Here is a 19,544-nt window from a genome sequence, read left to right as displayed (position 1 = left end):
AAGGAGATCAAAACAGTCAATCCAAAAGGAAATGAACTCTGAATATTCATTGGAAGGACTGATGCTGAAGCTGAAACTCCAATAATTTGGCCACCTGATGCAAAGATCCAACTCATTGGAAAAGACCCAGATGCTGGAAAGATTGATGGCAAGAAAAGAAGGGGGCAACAGAAGATAAGATGGTTGGATGGTATCATCGACTCAATGGACATGAATTTGAGCAAGCTCTGGGAGATACTGAAAGACAAGGAAGCCCAGATAGTGCTTCAGTCCATGCAGTCACAAAGAGTCAGACATGACTGAGCGACTGAACAAAAAGAGAATTTTACATTCTGTGTATTTATTTTGATGATATGTTGAACAGTTTAGTGAAATCTCCTTTTAAACAGTAATATATCAAATCACTTTTTTTCAATAGAAAAGATACTATTTGAGTCACTATCAAAGCAGATCCTGTGGGCTACTGAAAGGTTGTTGTTGAGCCATGAAAGATGACAGGATTCTTGGCCTCTGGAGGAGAGGAATTCAATCCAGGGTCAGTGACGAGGCTTGATCGCTCAGAGCTTTTGTGTAATAAAGTTTTCAGTTTAGTTCAGTTCAGTCACTTAGTCGTGTCCGACTTTTTGCGACCCCATGAATTGCAGCAAACCAGGCCTCCCTGTCCATAACCAACTCCCGGAGTTCACTCAGACTCACGTCCATCCAGTCAGAGATGCCATCCAGCCATCTCATCCTCTGTTATCCCCTTCTCCTCCTGTCCCCAATCCCTTCCAGCATCAGGGTCTTTTCCAATGAGTCAACTCTTCACATGAGGTGGCCAAAGTACTGGAGTTTCAGCTTTAGCATCAGTCCTTCCAAAGAAATCCCAGGGTTGATCTCCTTCAGAATGGACTGGTTGGATCTCCTTGCAGTCCAAGGGACTCTGAAGTCTTCTCCAACACCACAGTTCAAAAGCATCAATTCTTCGGCGCTCAGCTTTCTTCACAGTCCAACTTTCACATCCATACATGACCACTGGAAAAACCATAGCCTTGACTAGACGGACCTTAGTCGGCAAAGTAATGTCTCTGCTTTTGAATATGCTATCTAGGTTGGTCATAACTTTTCTTCCAAGGAGTAAGCGTCTTTTAATTTCATGGCTGCAGTCACCATCTGCAGTGATTTTGAAGCCCAAAAATATAAAGTCTGACACTGTTTCTACTGTTTCCCATCTATTTCCCATGAAGTGATGGGACCGGATGCCATGATCTTCGCTTTCTGAATGTTGAGCTTTAAGCCAGCTTTTTCACTCTCCACTTTCACTTTCATCAAGGGGCTTTTTAGCTCCTCTTCGCTTTCTGCCATAAGGGTGGTGTCATCTGCATATCTGAGGTTATTGTTATTTCTCCTGGCAATCTTGATTCCAGCTTGTGTTTCTTCCAGTCCAGCGTTTCTCATGATGTACTCTGCATACAAGTTAAATAAGCAGGGTGACAATATACAGACTTGATGTACTCCTTTTCCTATTTGGAACCAGTCTGTTGTTCCATGTCCAGTTCTAACTGTTGCTTCCTGACCTGCATACAGATTTCTCAAGAGGCAGGTCAGGTGGTCTAGTATTCCCATCTCTTTCAGAATTTTCCACACTTTACTGTGATCCACACAGTCAAAGGCTTTGGCATAGTCAATAAAGCAGAAATAGATGTTTTTCTGGAACTCTCTTGCTTTTTCCATGATCCAGCGGATGTTGGCAATCTTATCTCTGGTTTCTCTGCCTTTTTTAGAGCCAGCTTGAACATGAGGAAGTTCACGGTTCACGTATTGCTGAAGCCTGGCTTGGAGAATTTTGAGCATTACTTTACTAGCATGCGAGATGAGTGCAATTGTGTGGTAGTTTGAGCATTCTTTGGCATTGCCTTTCTTTGGGATTGGAATGAAAACTGACCTTTTCCAGTCTTGTGGCCACTGCTGAGTTTTCCAAATTTGCTGGCATATTGAGTGCAGCACTTTCCAGCATCATATTCTAGGATTTGAAATAGCTCCACTGGAATTCCATCACCTCCACTAGCTTTGTTCGTAGTGATGCTTTCGAAGGCCCACTTGACTTCACATTCCAGGATGTCTGGCTCTAGATGAGTGATCACAGCATCTTGATTATCCGGGTCTTGAAGATCTTTTTTGTACAGTTCTTCTGTGTATTCTTGCCACCTCTTCTTAATATCTTCTGCTTTTGTTAGGTCCATACCATTTCTGTCCTTTATTGAGCCCATCTTTGCATGAAATAATCCCTTGGTATCTCTAATTTTCTTGAAGCGATCACTAGTCTTTCCCATTCTGTTCTTTTCCTCTATTTCTTTGCATTGATCGCTGAAGAAGGCTTTCTTATCTCTTCTTGCTATTCTCTGGAACTCTGCATCCAGATGCTTATATCTTTCCTTTTCTCCTTTGCGTTTTGCCTCTCTTCTTTTCACAGCTATTAGTAAGGCCTCCCCAGACAGCCATTTTGCTTTTTTGCATTTCTTTTCCATGGGGATGGTCTTGATCCCTATCTCCTGTACAATGTCACCAACCTCATTCCATAGTTCATCAGGCACTCTATCTATCAGATCTAGGCCCTTAAATCTATTTCTCACTTCCACTGTATAATCAGAAGGGATTTGATTTAGGTCATACCTGAATGGTCTAGCGGTTTTCCCTACTTTCTTCAATTTAAGTCTGAATTTGGTAATAAGGAGTTCATGATCTGAGCCACAGTCAGCTCCTGGTCTTGTTTTTGTTGACTGTATAGAGCGTCTCCATCTTTGGCTGCAAAGAATATAATCAATCTGATTTTAGTGTTGACCATCTGGTGATGTCCATGTGTAGAGTCTTCTCTTGTGTTGTTGGAAGAGGGTGTTTGCTATGACCAGTGCATTTTCTTGGCAAAACTCTATTAGTCTTTGCCCTGCTTCATCCCGCAATCCAAGGCCCAATTTACCTGTTACTCCAGGTGTTTCTTGACTTCCTACTTTTGCATTCCAGTTCCCTAGAATGAAAAGGACATCTTTTTGGATGTTAGTTCTAAAAGGTCTTGTAGGTCTTCATAGAACCATTCAACTTCAGCTTCTTCAGCGTTACTGGGTTGGGGCGTAGACTTGGATTACTGTGATATTGAATGGTTTCCTTGGAAATGAATAGAGATCATTCTGTCGTTTTTGAGATTGCATCCAAGTACTGCATTTTGGACTCTTTTGTTGACCATGATGGCTACTCCATTTCTTCTGAGGGATTCCTGCCCACAGTAGTAGATATAATGGTCATCTGAGTTAAATTCACCCATTCCAGTCCGTTTTAGTTCGCTGATTCCTAGATTGTCAACGTTCAGTCTTGCCATCTGTTGTTTGACCACTTCCAATTTGCCTTGATTCATGGACCTGACGTTCCAGGTTCCTATGCATATTGCTGTTTACAGCATTGGACCTTGCTTCTATCAGCAGTCACATCCACAGCTGGGTATTGTTTTTACTTTGTCTCCATCCCTTCAGTCTTTCTGGAGTTATTTCTCCACTGATCTCCAGTAGCATATTGGGCACCTACTGACCTGGGGAGTTCCTCTTTGGTATCCTATCATTTTGCCTTTCATACTGTTCATGGGGTTCTCAAGGCAAGAATACTGAAGTGGTTTGCCATTCCCTTCTCCAGTGGACCACATTCTGTCAGGCCTCTCCACCATGACCCACCTGTCTTGGGTTGCCCTGTGGGCTTGGCTTAGTTTCATTGAGTTAGACAAGTCTGTGGTCCTAGTATGATTAGATTGACTAGTTTTCTGTGGGTATGGTTTCAGTGTGTCTGCCCTCTGATGCCCTCTTGCAACACCTACCATATCACTTGGGTTTCTCTTACATTGGGCGTGAGGTATCTCTTCACGGCTGCTCCAGCAAAGCACAGCTGCTGCTCCTTACTTTGGATGCGGGGTATCTCCTCACCACCACCCTTCCTGACCTTCAACGTGGGATAGCTCCTCTAGGCCCTCCTGTGCCCACGTAGTTACTGATCCTTGAAAGTGGGGTCGCTCTTGGGCATGGGATGGCTCCTCCTGGCCACTGCCCCTGGCCTTGAACGTGGGGTGGCTCCTCTTGGCCATCGCCCCTGACCTCGGATGCGGGGTGGCTCCTCCCGGCTGCCACCCCTGACCTCTGACACGGGGTAGCTCCTCTCGGCCGTTCCTGCGCCATTGCAGCCTGGCATTCTCGGCTACTGCCTGTGACCTTGGACTTGGGGTAACTCCTCTTGGCTGCTGCCCTTCGGGCATGGGGTCCTCCCAGCTTCTGCCCCTGACCTCGGAAGTGGGGTAGCTCCTCTCGGCCACGCTTAGTGCGCTTGTCGCAGCTGCCTGTGCTTAGTGCGCTGGTTGCAGCTGCCTGCGCTTAGTGCACTGGTCACAGCCAAGAGAGAGAGAAAGCTTCTGACATAGACATCAGAAGGGGGCAGAAAGAGTGCCCCCCTTCTAGTCTTTAGCCAGATGTTTTCTATCTGTTAGAAAGCTATTAATCAGTTAAGAGAGACACCTCAAGGCTGATGGAGTTTCACTAGGCCCCTCTCCCACAATATGCATTTTTGAGATAGGATGGCATGAGGTGTGTCATCCCCCAGCCATGAAACAATTGATATGAATACTGGTTTGTTGAGTTATTATCAGCCCATTTTGAGAAAATAAAAAAAGGTTAGTCTTAGGTTGAACCATTTTGAAGAAAGGCAAATTCCAAAGCAAATACATAATACATTAACATATCTTAAGAAAAGCATTTCCATAAGAAAAATGCATTGGTTAGCTCAGGATTTGAGAAAAGTTAAATTCAGGTGGAACCAGGTGTCATCATGGCAACATGGAATTTTAAGAGAAAAAAATCTGACACTTGCAGCCTATTTCCTCCATTTGGAGGCCCCTGGCCTTCCTGCCTGTTACCTTCTCATTCCCCTCTTTTTTTTTTTTAGGAGAATTATGTTCATTCCATAACTACTTCCTACTGTTGAGGGGTGTCATCCATAAATTGTTGAGGCAACATATTTTTCTAACCCTCATATTGAGGGTCTCTGATCCAGGTGCCCCAAGTAGTAGTTGGAGGAACCTGCCACAGTCGCAGGAGTTTAAGCAACCATTTGTAACTTAAAGCCTTCAAATGACTAGAAAGAAATCCAGCTACAGTTATGGATGCAGGGAGCAAACAGCAAAAACAGAACAATCAGAATTATTGCAATTACTATAGTTTTCCACCATGAGGAACTAGTTAATGTCTCCCAAAGTGAGGCAGTTGAGGCTTCAGGAGTATCCATAGGCTGAATCATCTTGTTTATGGGTTTAATAAAGTGAGTAACACTAGTGCTCATATCAGGTATATATGTACGACACGGTATGAATAATGGCACAAGTTCCTCTTTGTGGAGCTGTCAGAATATCTAAGACCAATCTGTTTTGTAAAACCACCTTTCTAATTTGTATTTGTTCAGCATTAAGAGCTGAAATAGCATTTTTGAGAATCTTGTAAAGCTGTTGGGTAAAGTTAGAGCATCCACTCATAGCATAACATCTGTAGTTCCCAGAGAGGGAACAAACACTGCAGCCAAATAATCGTACTAATGAAATACAGACCTTGCCCAGTGAATTCCAAGGTGTGGTAAATTAGCAGGCTTCCCTGGAAGCTTTGAAAATCTGAAGCCATGAGTAAAAGCTAGACCTAGGGTGTATCTCCCTATCCAGCCAGGGGGAAGCCATGCCCATTGGTAAGAGCCATATATTCAGTAGGTCCTGTTTGGAGCAAGCCAGTGTGACTCAAGTATCCAGTTCCAATCAGTACCTGGCCAGGCAAAGGAAGGGCCTGAACTGGGATTGGAAAACACGGGAATGATTATGTTGCATATTTCCTGAGGCAAAAATCCCAAGTGTTTCCAATCATTATGATTAAGTTGTTGGCTAACTTCTGGGGATGGCTCTATTTGTTCCCAGCTTATGGGGGAGCTAGATATTAGGCATCCCTTTTCAGGAGTTAGTGTATAACCTCATCCCATATTTGATAAATGTCAAGTAAAAAGCCATCACATCTAGACCCATTTACCTTCTTCTGTGTAGCAAAATAGTCATTAAACCAAGACAATGTATAATCAAAATTAAAAGTCACATTATGCCCATAGTTAAGGCACAAAGTGTTGCACCAGTCCATTTTAGGATTGTTAGATGTCATCAGATTAAGAAGAGGCATCACATATGATTGTTGCCGAAGGTATTCACAGATTTGGAGAAAGTCCTTTCCTTGAGGTGGAGATGCCCACCATGGGAAGCCTTCCACCGATGAAGAGGGGAATGCTCCACAAAGCTAGCAGTTAGACCAATTGTGGAATGTAGCATAGGAGTGAGCCCAGGACAGGAAGGCATTGTCTTGAGGATCAAATGGCAGACTCAGGATTTTTGGAGTGAGCAGAAGCAGGCTCACATAGATTATCAGGCCCATCTGAAAAGCAGAAAGTTAGAGCATAGAAAGTAAGGACATGAAGTGACATCACTTAGTTCTGGCCAGGGTGCCACCTCTTAACTCAAGTGTGATGCACCCACGAATCAATTCCTGGCACTTCAACAGCTGTGGGAGAAGAAAGAATAATCTGGTAAGGGCCTTCCCAGAGAGGCTCAAGGGATTGGCCCCCAGATCCCAGTTATTTTTATCTGGACCTCAGTTCCTGGCTCAAAGACAGGCTTGCTTGACACAGAGGCTGGGTCAGGAGTCACCTCCTGGAGTTCCATTAATGCCTGTTGAAAAGCTGAGAGCTGTTACATAACAATGTCTGTGCATAAAAAAGGGCCTCCACAAATACATTCAGAAAGGGACAGTCCCTCCTCTTTGGGGACAGTTAAGCCCTCAATTGTCCTGCATCTCTTGAGTTAACTTGCACAGATGTCTTTTAATAATGTCATTAACTTTTCCAATCTTTCCTGAGGATTGGGGTCTCCAGGAACAGTGTCAGTGATATTCTATTCCTAGAGCTTTAGACACCCCCTGAGTTACAGCAGCTTTAAAGGCAGGGCCATTGTCACTCTGAAGGCTCTGTGACAGCCCAAACCTGGGAATAATTTCATGGATTAAAATTCTTATAACCTCCTTAGCCTGTTCACTACAGCAGGGAAAAGCCTCAATCCATCCAGTAAAAGTAGCCACCCAAACTTGTAAGCAAGAATATCCATTAGCTTTTGGCATATGAGTAAAATCAATTTCCCAGTCCTCTCCACGAGGATATTTTCCATTTCGTTGTAACCCAGATTTTGCTAGCTTTTCAGTCTCTGGGTTATTTTTCTGACAAATCTCACATATTTTGATAATGTCCTTTAAAGTCTTCATTACATTTTTACCTTCAAACAAACGAGAAGCCATCTGGTAAGTACTCTCAACACCTAGATGAAAACAGTGGTGTAAATTCTTAAGAATTTTCCAATGAGCATTTTCAGGAATTATTAATCATTCATCCTCAGACTATAACCACCCTTTATCAGTAATCTTTGTTCCTCTTTTCTTCTATCTTTCTAACTCCTCCTCAGTGTATTGTGGTTTTTTTTTTCCTGTTCCACAGAACCTGTCCAGATCAAAGGCATCTGCAGTGAAGGGGTTTTGTAAAATGCTGCTTTTCTGGCTTGACAGCCAGCTGATTATACCTTAGGCTACTTTACTCCCGTCCCTGCTATGCCCTTTGGAGTGTGTAACAGCTACTTCTTTAGGATGATATATAGCAGTTAAAAGTTTCTCAATCTCTTTGAAATACTTAATAGGTTTTTCTGTTGCTGTTTTAGGCTTTCTTTCCATATTGCAGCACGAGCATGTAAAGTCAAATAATCATACTTGGAATCAGTGTAGATATTTACTTGCCGCCTTTTGCTTAACTCTAGAGCAATGGCAACCCACTCCAGTGCTCCTGCCTGGAGAGTCCCATGGACTGAGGAGCCTGGTAGGCTGCAGTCCATGGGGTCGCTAAGAGTTCGGCACTACTAAGCAACTTCACTTTCACTTTTCACTTTCATGCCTTGGAGAAGGAAATGGCAACCTACTCCAGTATTCTTGCCTGGAGAATCCCAGGGGAGCCTAGTGGGCTGCCGTCTCTGGGGTCGCACAGAGTCGGACATGATTGAAGCGACTTAGCAGCAGCAGCAGCAGCAGCAGCAGCAGAGCTCGGGTCAGAGCCACAAACTCTGCTAGCTGAGCACTGGTTCCCTGGGGGAGAGATTTTGCTTCTAAACCTGTTCAGCCACCACTACTGCATAACCTGCTTCATGCTTCCCATCCTGAACAAAAGAACTGCCATCTGAAAATATTTCCATATCAGGGTTGTCTACTGGGGTATCCATCAGATCTTCCTGAGATGCATAGTTTAAAGTTAGAAATTGGGAACAATCTTGATGAGGTGTTTCATTTCTCTTCTCAGGAAGTTAAGTGGTAGGATTTAAATTTCCGGCAAACTTTAAGCTTAGTTATTGATCCTTCTAACAACAATGACTGATATTTAAGAATCCTACTGTCTATCATCCAAGTATTAATCTTAGAGTTTAAGATTCAACTCACGTCATGAGTAGTCAGTACAGTAAGATTTCATCCATTAATTATTTTGAGGGCTTCAGGTGTTAATAAAGCCATTGCCACAATTACTCTTAGAAGGTGTGGCTACCCGCAAGAGATTACATCTAATTCTCTTCTCAGATAAGCTATAGATTGTTGGTGAGGCTCTCAGGGTTGTGTCAAAACTCCCAAGGCCATAACTTTTCTTTCAGTGACAAATTAAATTCTAACCCTGTGGGCAAGCTCAAAGTGGGAGCTTGCAGGAGAGCAGTTTAAAGAGTCTTAAAAGCCTTTTGAGTCTTTGGGGACCAAACCAGCTTGTCAGTTTGGGTCTGCTGAGTCTCAGTTATAAGTTTATATAAAGGCCGGGCAAGTCCCCATAACCTGGAATCAAAATATGGCAGTAGAATGTGATTCCTAAAAATCCTCTCAGTTGCCTTAAAGTCATAGGTAGAGGATGATTTAGTATAGGTTTAGTTCTCTCGGGGCCTATGGCCCTAGTCCCTTCTGATATGATTAGCTCCAGCTATCTAATAGGTTGTTGACAAAGCTGAGCCTTTTCCCTTGATGCCTTATAACCGCAGCCTGCCAGAAAGTTTAAGAAACCTTCTGAGGCTTGTGAGCAAACTTCCTCTGTCTAAGCACAGAGCAGAATATCATCTATATACTATAGCACCCCTGCCTTGGAGCTATTAAAATTTTGTAGATCCCGTGACAAATTTTGCTCAAATAGGTGGGGCTGTCATGAAGTTGCCAGGGCACAACTGTCCAGGTTAACTGAGAAGCTGGCTGCATAGGGTCTTCAAAGGCAAATAGAAATTGACTTTCCTCCACCAAAGGCACAGAATAGAAGGCATCTTTTAAATCAATTACTCAGAAATATTTGTTTTATTCAGGAATTTCAAACAATAGAGTAGAAGGATTAGGCACCACAAGGTATTAAGGAACTACAGCCTCATTTATTATTCATAAATCATCAATTAGTCTCCATTTACCTTTTGACTTCTTTATACTCAAAATAGGAGTGTTGCACAGACTGTTACAGGGAATTAGTAGCCCCTGCTCCTTTAAATTCTCAATGATGGGTTTTAACCCTTCCTTAACCTCAGATTTCAGTGGATACCGCTTTTTATGTGGAAATAAATGCGGGTCTTTGAGCTTGACAACTACAGGAATAGCATTTTGTGCTTGACCCATGGATTTTCCATCAATCCAAACTCTAGGATTTACATTTTGTTCAATTAAAGGGAGAGAAAAGGAGGGCTCCATATTCATGAAAACAGAGGCATGGACCTTGCTCAGTATAATCCCTCCCTGAAAGGGGTGAGGGAGACTCAGAGACACATGTGAAAATAGCACAGAGTCCCAGTTGCAGCTTAGGGGATGACTGAAATAATATCTTTTGGCTGGTCCAGACAGTCCCATTACAGAAGTGGGTTGGGAAGAAAGTGGGCCAGGGGCTTCAGTAAGCACAGAGTAGGTTGCCCCAGTGTCCAAAAGGAAATAAACAGATTGGCCCCCTACAGTTATTAATACCCGGGGTTCCTCAGGTGTAATTAGGATGGGAACTTGTGTGGGCACCCCCAGGCACCTTCAGTCCTGATGGTCTTGAGAGTCCAACCCCTGAAACGTACACCTCTGTGGGCAGTCTCTCCTCCAGTGTGATCCCGGGGAGGCTCAGATGCCTTAGGGCAATCCCGCTTGAGGTGCCCTCCTTTCCACAGTAATAGCAAGCCCATCCCTTGTCACCTGGGTCCCTCTGGGCATTTTTCTCAGGCTGTTTTAAGATAGTTTCTGACAGCCATTACAAGGGCTTCTGCCTGTTCCTTTGCCTTTCTCTACCTTTCTTTCTTTTCCTCATATTCCCTGCCGTAATAGACTGTCTGAGCCAGTTGCAACAGATTATCTGAAGACTGATTTGGTCCATACGCCTGTTTTAATAGCTTACAGCAGATATCTGGAGCGGATTGAGTGAGAACTCTGTCTTTTAAGATCACTCTTCCCTCTTCACTTTTGGGATCAATCTCAGAGAATCCACAAAGGGCTTCCTTCAGTCTATCTGGGAATTTACCAGGAGCTTCTTTCTCTTCCTGTATTATGTTTGCCTATTTGGCATAGTTTAAAGCCTTAGCATGTGCTTACTCAAGTCCTTCAAGAATACATCTGACAAAATGACTCTGAGCCCATCTTCCTTTAGCCGTGTTATAGTCCCAGTCTTGTTCTATAATTGGGACCACTTAATTCCCAGTGGGGAGAATGACTGTCTCATCCTCCCTCTTTGCTACTGATTCATTACCAAGTCATTCATCTCCATAGACAACAGCTTTCCCCCAAACTCAAGTTTTTGAGTCAGGAGTTAGTATTTGTCCCAGGATATACATCACATCTCTCCAAGTAAGGTCATAAAACAGAGTAATACCCTTGAAGGCTCTAATATATTTTTCTGGGTCATTTAAATAGTCTCCCAGATCTTCTTTGATTCTTTGTACTTCTTGACAAGAAAAGAGCTTATTAACTCTCATAGATTGATTATTTCTCCTGGTGGGTGCTTCATGAAGAGGCAACAGCTTGTGTGATTGTTCCTCAGCTGCTCTGGTTGTTCTGTGCATATGATCCTAGGGATAGGTTGGAGAAATCTGCTTTTCTTTATCTCTTTGTCTCCTGTCCTACATCTCATCCTTAGTTTTCACTGTCTGAGCTTTTCTTACTTTGACTGTCTGAGTTTCTATTGAAACCAGAATAGTCTGAGGTTGTACTGAGACAGGGGTTGTTTGGACCTGTACTTGGGCAGTTTGAATCTCAGTTTGGGTTTTTACTGAGACCAAGGCAACCTTTCCTAGGGGGGTTTCCTGACTTTCAGTTTGCTCCATTTGGAGCCCCAGGTATGGGGGCAAAGTAGGAGGACAGGAGGGAGTTGAAGTTTTCATGCCCAAATCTATACCCTTAGGACTTAAGTCTGGCATGCTTGCAGAGAGAAAAAGGGCAACACATATGCTACTTCTACCCACTTCCCTTGTTTTCTAACAAAGAGACCCTCCAACCAGCCACCATTTGCCATCATCCAGTGGATACAGTGGCCAGGCAGTATCACCTAGGAAGATCAGGCATGTCTTCTTTAAGCTCTGGGATCAAATCTATCCCAGTTTTTCAGGATACAGCTCAAAGGAGTGAGGCTGGAATTGTTAGCAGCCATCTGCAAGAGGGGGAAAAAGTGACCAGCACCATCTTTCTACCAGACGCATCCCACCCTGCTCTAGATGGGGGTATAGACACACTTTACACTGAAGTTTTCCTTCCCTGGTCAGACTTAGTCTGTCCCTTACTGATGCAGGCACCTTACTCATCCCTCTCAGCTCTACTACTGAGGCAGGGTGGAGATACACCACGGCTAGACCTGATGGCATCCCAGACTAATGTCCAGCTCCTCGCCATTAAATCCTTGCTTGCCTCTGATGCCACCTGGGGTGCTATCAGTGTAACCTTCCAGAATGCCTCCCAAGCTAAGACCACTGGGGTAAACATTAGTCTCCTGAATGCCTGTACACAACCTTGAGTATATTCCTGACCACAGTAAGACCAGTGCAAACATAAAACCAATAGGCTCCTTTTGAGCATCACCATACCAGTATTCCACAGATTCCACAGAGAGAATATCTATGGAGTTGGGACAAAAGCCACTGAGAGCCTCCTCTGGTCCACTAAGAGCTAGTGTTACCAAAGGAAGAAGCCTGCTGTACTTCCTATCTGAGTAACCTTTAACCTGAGAGATACTCTTGGAGCTAGAGCTCCATCTAGCTTTTGACTCCTAGCGAGGCTAGTCGCTTCCTGACTAACAGTCTAAGTTTGGGACCTAAATAACAATGCACAGTAAAGATATAGATCACAAGTTCCTTGAAAGTCTATGATCTGACAGATTAGGTTAGTAGTTCTAATTCCCAAGAAGTTATGAAATGGTCAAAGAGACCAGAAAGCTTGACTGAGAAAGGGGAGTTCAGTCCACATGCTTCGTCCATCTCTGGCCACTCCCCAAAGGAGACATTGGGTGCCTCTTGACATTAGCAGGTTGGTATAATCCCCTGAAAGGGTCTCTGCCATAAGCTGTATGAGGTCACCTCAGAATCACAGATTAGAACACAGCCCTTGGTTCACACGTGTCTCTTTTAAGCAATCAAACACACAAGCATACCATAGAGTTAGTAAAGTAAAGCAGAAAATGTGTGTACTGAGAAAGCAGAGAGGCTAGAGCTCTGAGTGTTCTTACCTTGTCCTGAAGATCCCAGACAAGGCCCCAAGAGAAAGGTTGTTGTTGAGCTGTGAAAGACGCCAGGATTCTTGGCCTCCAGAAGACAGGAGTTCAGTTCAGGGCTAGTGATGAAGCTTGATCGCTTAAGAGCTTTTCTGTAATAAAGTTTTATTAAAGTATAAAAGAGATAGAGAAAGCTTCTGACATAGACATCAGAAGGGGGCAGAAAGAGTGCCCCCTTCTTTAGCCAGATGTTTTCTGTCTGTTAGAAAGTTATTAATCAGATAAGAGAGACACCTCAAGGCTGATGGAGTTTCACTAGGCCCCTCTCCCACAATATTCATTTTTGAGTTAGGAAAGCACAAGATATGTCATCCTCCAGCCATAAAACAATTGATATGAATACTGGTTTGTTGAGTTATTATCAGCCCAAGGTTTAATAAAATAAAAAATTTAGTCTTAGGTGGAACCATTTTAAAGAAAGGCAAATTCCAAAGCAAATACATAATACATTAACATAGCTTAAGAAAAGCATTTCCATAAAAAAAATGCATTGGTTAGCTCAAGGTTAGAAAAAAAATTAAGTTCAGGTGGAACCAGGTATTGTCATGGCAACACAGAATTTTAAGAGAAAAATATGTGATGCTTGCAGCCTATTTCCTCCATTTGGAGACCCTTGGCCTTCCTGCCTGTTACCCTCTCACTACTGACAGCCTGCCAATGTATTTTTGGAGACACTAGAGGATATAGTTCCTCAGAAAGAATCCATATATTATGTCTGAGAAAACCTACTATATAAAATACAAAATTTTATTTTTTTCTTCTGTTACTTTGATATGATGAAAACAAACAAACACCACACTTTTAGACTTGTGATGTTGAGGGAGTCATTCTCTCTTCTAGACTCAGTTTCATCATTCAGGTAGCCTATGGGACTGTGAGATAAAGGAAATACAGTATGTGAAATGTTTGTAAAGTGTTATACTAGTGTAATGCTAGTGATGGTGGTGTTTGTTCTCAAGCAAAAGTAGAGCTGGGAGACTCAGAAAGTATCTTGGGTGTTATATAAAGTCTGACTTACTCACCTATAGAATAGTTCCTGATTTATAAGTTTATTGTCAAGAAAAAAGAGGGCTAATGCCCACAAAAGAGTAACAATAGTGCCTGGCACAAATTATAGGTATTAGTCATTTCATTCTTAGTATTAGAATATATATGTATATTTACTTGTACTTATGTCATCTGCAGTTAAACTATGCATGAGTTATCATTCTGTGCAAAAATTTTAATTCTTCATGAAAACTTTAGAGATAGGGTACTGTCCCTTGTGATGCTCCATATATGAATCTTAAGTTGACTGAATATTGACTTATGCAAGAAAAAGGTTTTATGAAAGTCAATTCAAGCCATCAGGAGTAGTAAAAGCAATTCTAAGTTAACTAAAGGCATATCAATTTAGTTGCCAGAACTAGGGTGAGTCACTTTTCAAGGACCCACTGGTGCTCTAGCGGATAATAAGGCATGTCAGGAAAGACTGCTGCCCTTCCCTTTGACAGATAGAATCACACTGGGCAGCAACTGAAAGGTCGTGCATCAACACTGCCTTATGGTGTTTGATTTAGGGAAGTGGAAACTTCTGGTGGGTAACAGTAGGGAATTATTAAATCTAAAAAGTGCTTCTCATGATACTTTCCCTTCTCTACCACAAATAGTGGCTTCCTACTACTTACTTATTAAATCTAATTCATCCTGACTGAGCCCTAATGTATACATATTCATTTCTTTCTTTCTTCTTTCATAAAATGAATCTTTCCTTGTAAGTCTGTTATTTACAAAATTCAGTTTATATGTGCAACTAATATGTAGTTTAGTTCTGTGAAAAATAACATCAATAAAATGAAAGAACAGTAATATAATTAGAAGTAACCTTTTGAAAGAAAACACAGTAAAATATTTTTTTCTGAATTATAGACTGAAAAATTGTAATATCAAATCATGCTATTTGGAGTAAAATTTTAAATTCTTCTTTAGTCCTATTGAATGAATATTGTTACCATCACAAATGCTTCTTGAGAGTCAGCTATGCATTGTTAATGATGTGCTTATAATGATTTTCTCATTTTATGCAGCTTCCTCCAGCTTTGCACCACAACTTGAAAAGAAGGATTATAGAGAGATTCAAGAAATCCCTCTTCAGCCAGCAGAGTAACCCTTGTAATTTGAAATCTGAAATTAAAAAGGTACAGTATTCTACATATAGAAATTCTTCTTTTACTAACAAAAACACATCATATGAATTAAATTTTATCTTCCCATGCTTGAATTCTCTATTAAACTCTGCCCTTTCCTGAAGCATGTTATCAATGTTTCTCTTAGCCCATTTGGGCAGCTATAGTAAAAATACCAAAAACTGTGAGTTTATAAGCAGCAGGAATTTATTGCTCACAGTTCTGGAAGCTAGAAGTCCAAGATCAGGGTGCCAGAATAGTTGAGTCTAGTAATATCTTCCAGGTTTCAGACTGTCAACTTCTCGCTATATCCTTACATGGCAGAGGGAGGCAAGAGAGCTCTTCGAGGCCTCTTTTATAAGGGTACTTTTAATAAGAACAGTTATATAAGGGCTTTATTTTTATGGCCTAATTACTTCAGCCCTGGGATTTCTTTGGAGGGAATGATGCTGAAGCTGAAACTCCAGTACTTTGGCCACCTCATGCGAAGAGTTGACTCATTGGAAAAGACTCTGATGCTGGGAGGGATTGGGGGCAGGAGGAGAAGGGGACGACCGAGGATGAGATGGCTGGATGGCATCACTGCCTCTATGGACGTGAGTCTGAGTGAACTCCGGGAGTTGGTGATGGACAGGGAGGCCTGGCATGCTGAGATTCATGGGGTCGCAAAGAGTCGGACCCGACTGAGCAACTGAACTGAACTGAATTACTTCCCAAAGGTCCCTCCTGGGTTAGTTTCAGTGTACAAATTTGAGAGAACACAAGCACTGAGACCATAGCATACTTAAGATGTTAAATCAAGGATGTGTCTTTGCCTCTAATTTTCTCACCCTTTTTTCTGAAGCCATCAACCTCAGAAGACTAATAGAAAGCTCTTTTAGTGTTACAGTATGTTTCCTAAGAAGAAATGTTATTAAATATCTTTAATGTAAACAAATATATATGTCTTTTTAGAGAATTCTATTCCAATCTTTATTGGAATATTCTTCACCAAGCCCATAAATTGAAGTTTGCAACCCTGAACAAGTCACTTAAGCAACTGAGGGCATAATTTTTATAATGTAAGAAGCTGGAACGAGCCATTTCTTAAAGTTCTTTTCTTCTTTGACATTAGAGAGTCTCCTAGACTTTGGGTGCTGGTAAATATTCCTATTCTTACATAAGAAAACTAAATCACAAAGAGGTTAAATCAACCCCAGATGGAAAGAAAACTGTTTATTTCTGATTAACACAACTTGGCAAAAGGATATCCTTTTGACCTTGTTTGTAGCCATTTTGATACAGGCCTTGGAGATGGTCACAGGTTCTGTTCTTCTGTCCCAGAAAGACACAGGCCAAACGGCTTGGGCCCACTGGTGTAAAGATGCTTGCTTCTGTTCCAATTTTGTGTGTTTTTAAAAAGTTTCAGCATATACTGGTGCTGAAGCTGAAGTTCTAATACGTTGGCCACTTGATACAAAAGCCAACTCATTGGGAAAAACTGATTCTGGGAAAGACTGAGGGCAAGAGGAGAAGGGGGCAACAGAGGATGATATGGTTGGATGGCATCACTGACTCAATGGACATGAATTTGAGCAGACTTACGGAGATAGTGAAGGACAGGGAAGCCTGGCATGCTGCAGTTCATGGGGTCACAAAGAGTCAGACACAACTTAGTGACTGAACAACAACAGAATATACTTAAATTTTGGCTCAGGCATGCAGCCAATGAACTTTTTATTTAAGGTTTATTTGAAAATTTTACTGTATCCAATCTGTAGCATAAATCAACTCATAATCTTGGCAGTGTTGGAGTATGGAGGAAGCCAAAAGTGCCCACTGAACTGAGAAGGCATCTTGAGACCGATAAACAAGGCAGGAAACTCTGTATAATCAAATTTGTTCCAGGCTAACTTACAGGGTGAAATTCCCTGGTGATTCAGTGGTAGAGAATCTGCCTGCCAATACAGGAGACATGGGTTTGATGTCTGGGTCAGAAAGATCCCCTGGAGAGGGAAATGGCAACCCACTTCAGTTTCTTGCATGGGAAGTCCCATGGACAGAGGCTACAGTCCATGGGGTTACAAAAGAGTCCAACATGACTTAGTGATTGAACAAGAGCAAACTTACAAGGTGGGATGGAGATCAGGTGGACAATGACCCAGAAGCATTTGCAGCTGCTCCCCACACCTTCGAGGAGCCACTGGGAGGGTTTTATAGTTAACTTAGGGTGTGGCAGTTGGTGCTCAGAAATAGGATGTGTCTTCCTAAGTCAAGTTTATGAATTGATAACTGGTCACACGGGCACAAGGAATACCTCAGCCAACATCTTTATCATTGTCTTTGGGGACTAGCAGAGCATGGAGGCCACCTGGTCATGATGATTATTTAAAAACTTCTCTTAACTACTAAGGCCCTGACAACAGAGGTGTGACTTCCTGGCTAGTACAGTCCTGAGTGAGGTCAGGGGGGAGGACAGGAGGAGCCACATGGGCCCAAGGTGGTGTCAGTTACCCTGACAGTCATATGGGCTATCTGATAAGAAATAAAAAGAAGTATGTTTTTGCTTCTCTGCCTTACATCATTGGTACCTGCACATACACAAACAGGGGATGCATACCTGCAGGTAATCAAACTATAAACCCTACTTCATCAAGCAGAGAGATCTTTTGGATTGTCTTGGCAAATAAGGCTGAGAAACAAAAATAGGGGAGATCAAAATAGAGGTGGAGGAGACTTTAGATATTTATTGTGTGATATTCACATATTACATCATGAATACCAATAAACTGATTCATTTTGTCTCCTCTGGGTCAGCCTCTCTTGTTGCAGAGCACCAGCTCTAGGGTGCACAGGCTCAGTAGCTGTGGCTCGCAGGCTGTAGAGTGCAGACTCAGTAGTTGTGGCTCATGGGCTTAGCTGCTTCATGGCATGTGGAATCTTCCTAGACCAGTGATCAAACCTGTGTCCCCTGCATTCCACTGCACCACCAGGGAAGACCCCAGTAGATAGATTTTTTAAAGATAAAAGTTCAAATCCCCCATAAAACATTACATTTTACCAAGTTTTATGTTCTTATTAAAATGATGTTCAGAATAATCCGGTCTGTCCATGCATTTACTTTGAGATCCTACCTTCATGAGAGGAATATGCCTGCCATGAAATGAGGCTTGAAGGTGCTGCGACCTGTCCCTGCTCTGTGATCCCAGCAGGCCTGTCCTTGGAACAAATCATTGCTTCTTTGTGACTTGGGTTTTCAGTTTTGCATCCTTTCCTTGGTGTCTTTTTTTTTTTTTCTCCTTTTCTTTTGTTATGCCCCCACCCCAGCCTTGTCTGCCTCCTCTGTGCTGTCGCAGGATGCCACCTTCTCTTCCTGTTCTGGGGCATGAGGGAACCAAAGGGGGGCATAGATTCATTGCTTTCAACTTTGTTAAGAGGCAGATTAAATTATCCTGTGAAGAATGTAGTACTCTCCTCATCTGATTCTATGTGTGTGGTGGTTCTTACCCTTATGGTGTTCGTACCCTGCCATCAGGCCTCACCTCCCATGAGGTAAAGAAATCCTACGCCTGGAATATTAACCTAATTCTCTATTAACACCTTTATTAGCTTTTCCTGTCTAGAATTAATCTCCCCTTTCTCTATGCTTCAATCACCTTTTCACTCATATCATTGTGTTTTAAATAGCTTACTATTCTAACAGCCTGCCTTTTCTGTTTACCCAAAGGTAGTGAGTAAGTTTGCTAATCTTTGACTCCCCAGAGTCGTACTCAGAGTCTAGTAGATATTAATAGATAATTGCTGAATAGAGAATAAATTCTAGATTGATACACATATTCTGTGTAACATATCCTATACTGTGGTTCTGTTCTTTATTGATATATAAATATTGATATAATATATTTATATATTTATCCTTGGAAAAGAAAGCCCTCCTGCCTCCAATCTCAATCTAAACAAGGAAAGTTTGTGACATGTTTTTCCCCCTTCTGGTGTAATCTTTAGTTAGTGACAATTTTTGTCCAGAAATGGCTTTTTCATCCCCTGTACAATCATATAGAAGAGTCGCTCACGCCAGTGGTGACAGGCCACAAAGTCAATGTGTTTTCTACCCTCCCCTCTGAAGCTTATTCTAAAATCCAGGGACTCCATATCCCAATTAAGTTTAAAGGAGTCATTATGGGATGATTGCACCTGACATGAGTAGCCTGAGACCCAGCAGGATATGCAGAGGAATCAAAACATGGCAGAGCCCTTTTCCAAGAAATTAAGCTCTCCAATCATGACTCACCTGAAGTGTCTTCAGTCCAGTCTGCTCAAATATGGCTAGGATTGCAGGGTGAGTAAAGCACCTAAGCAATTGTCTTTGAGAAGTAGGGTTTTCAGCATGAGAGAAACGAGTAACAGAAACAAAACAGAAAATACTAATTCAGATTAGAAGTATCAGTATGAATCAGTATTAATTCATGACAGATCTTATCTTTTTAAAAAAGGAACATATTTCCTACATTTCACTAAAATAATCTAGAAATAAAGCCAGCAGCA

At 42.1% G+C, this 19,544-nt stretch overlaps 1 protein-coding gene across 6 annotated transcripts in view; it reads left to right on the top strand.

The window, feature by feature from the left end:
- NEK10 (NIMA related kinase 10) overlaps nt 1-19,544 on the top strand; it is a 283,289-nt gene that overhangs the window by 224,731 nt on the left and 39,014 nt on the right. For all 6 annotated transcript variants that reach the window (XM_042235756.2, XM_042235752.2, XM_060402044.1 and 3 more), the window contains one exon: nt 14,922-15,032. In XM_042235756.2, coding sequence (XP_042091690.1) covers nt 14,922-15,032 — 111 coding nt within the window. The remainder of the gene's footprint in view (nt 1-14,921; nt 15,033-19,544) is intronic.

Source organism: Ovis aries, chromosome 19, assembly GCF_016772045.2.
Source record: "Ovis aries strain OAR_USU_Benz2616 breed Rambouillet chromosome 19, ARS-UI_Ramb_v3.0, whole genome shotgun sequence".
Taxonomy (NCBI): Eukaryota; Metazoa; Chordata; class Mammalia; order Artiodactyla; family Bovidae; genus Ovis; species Ovis aries.
Note: the sequence above shows the minus strand (reverse complement) of the source record. Positions and strands in the feature narration are given on the sequence as shown.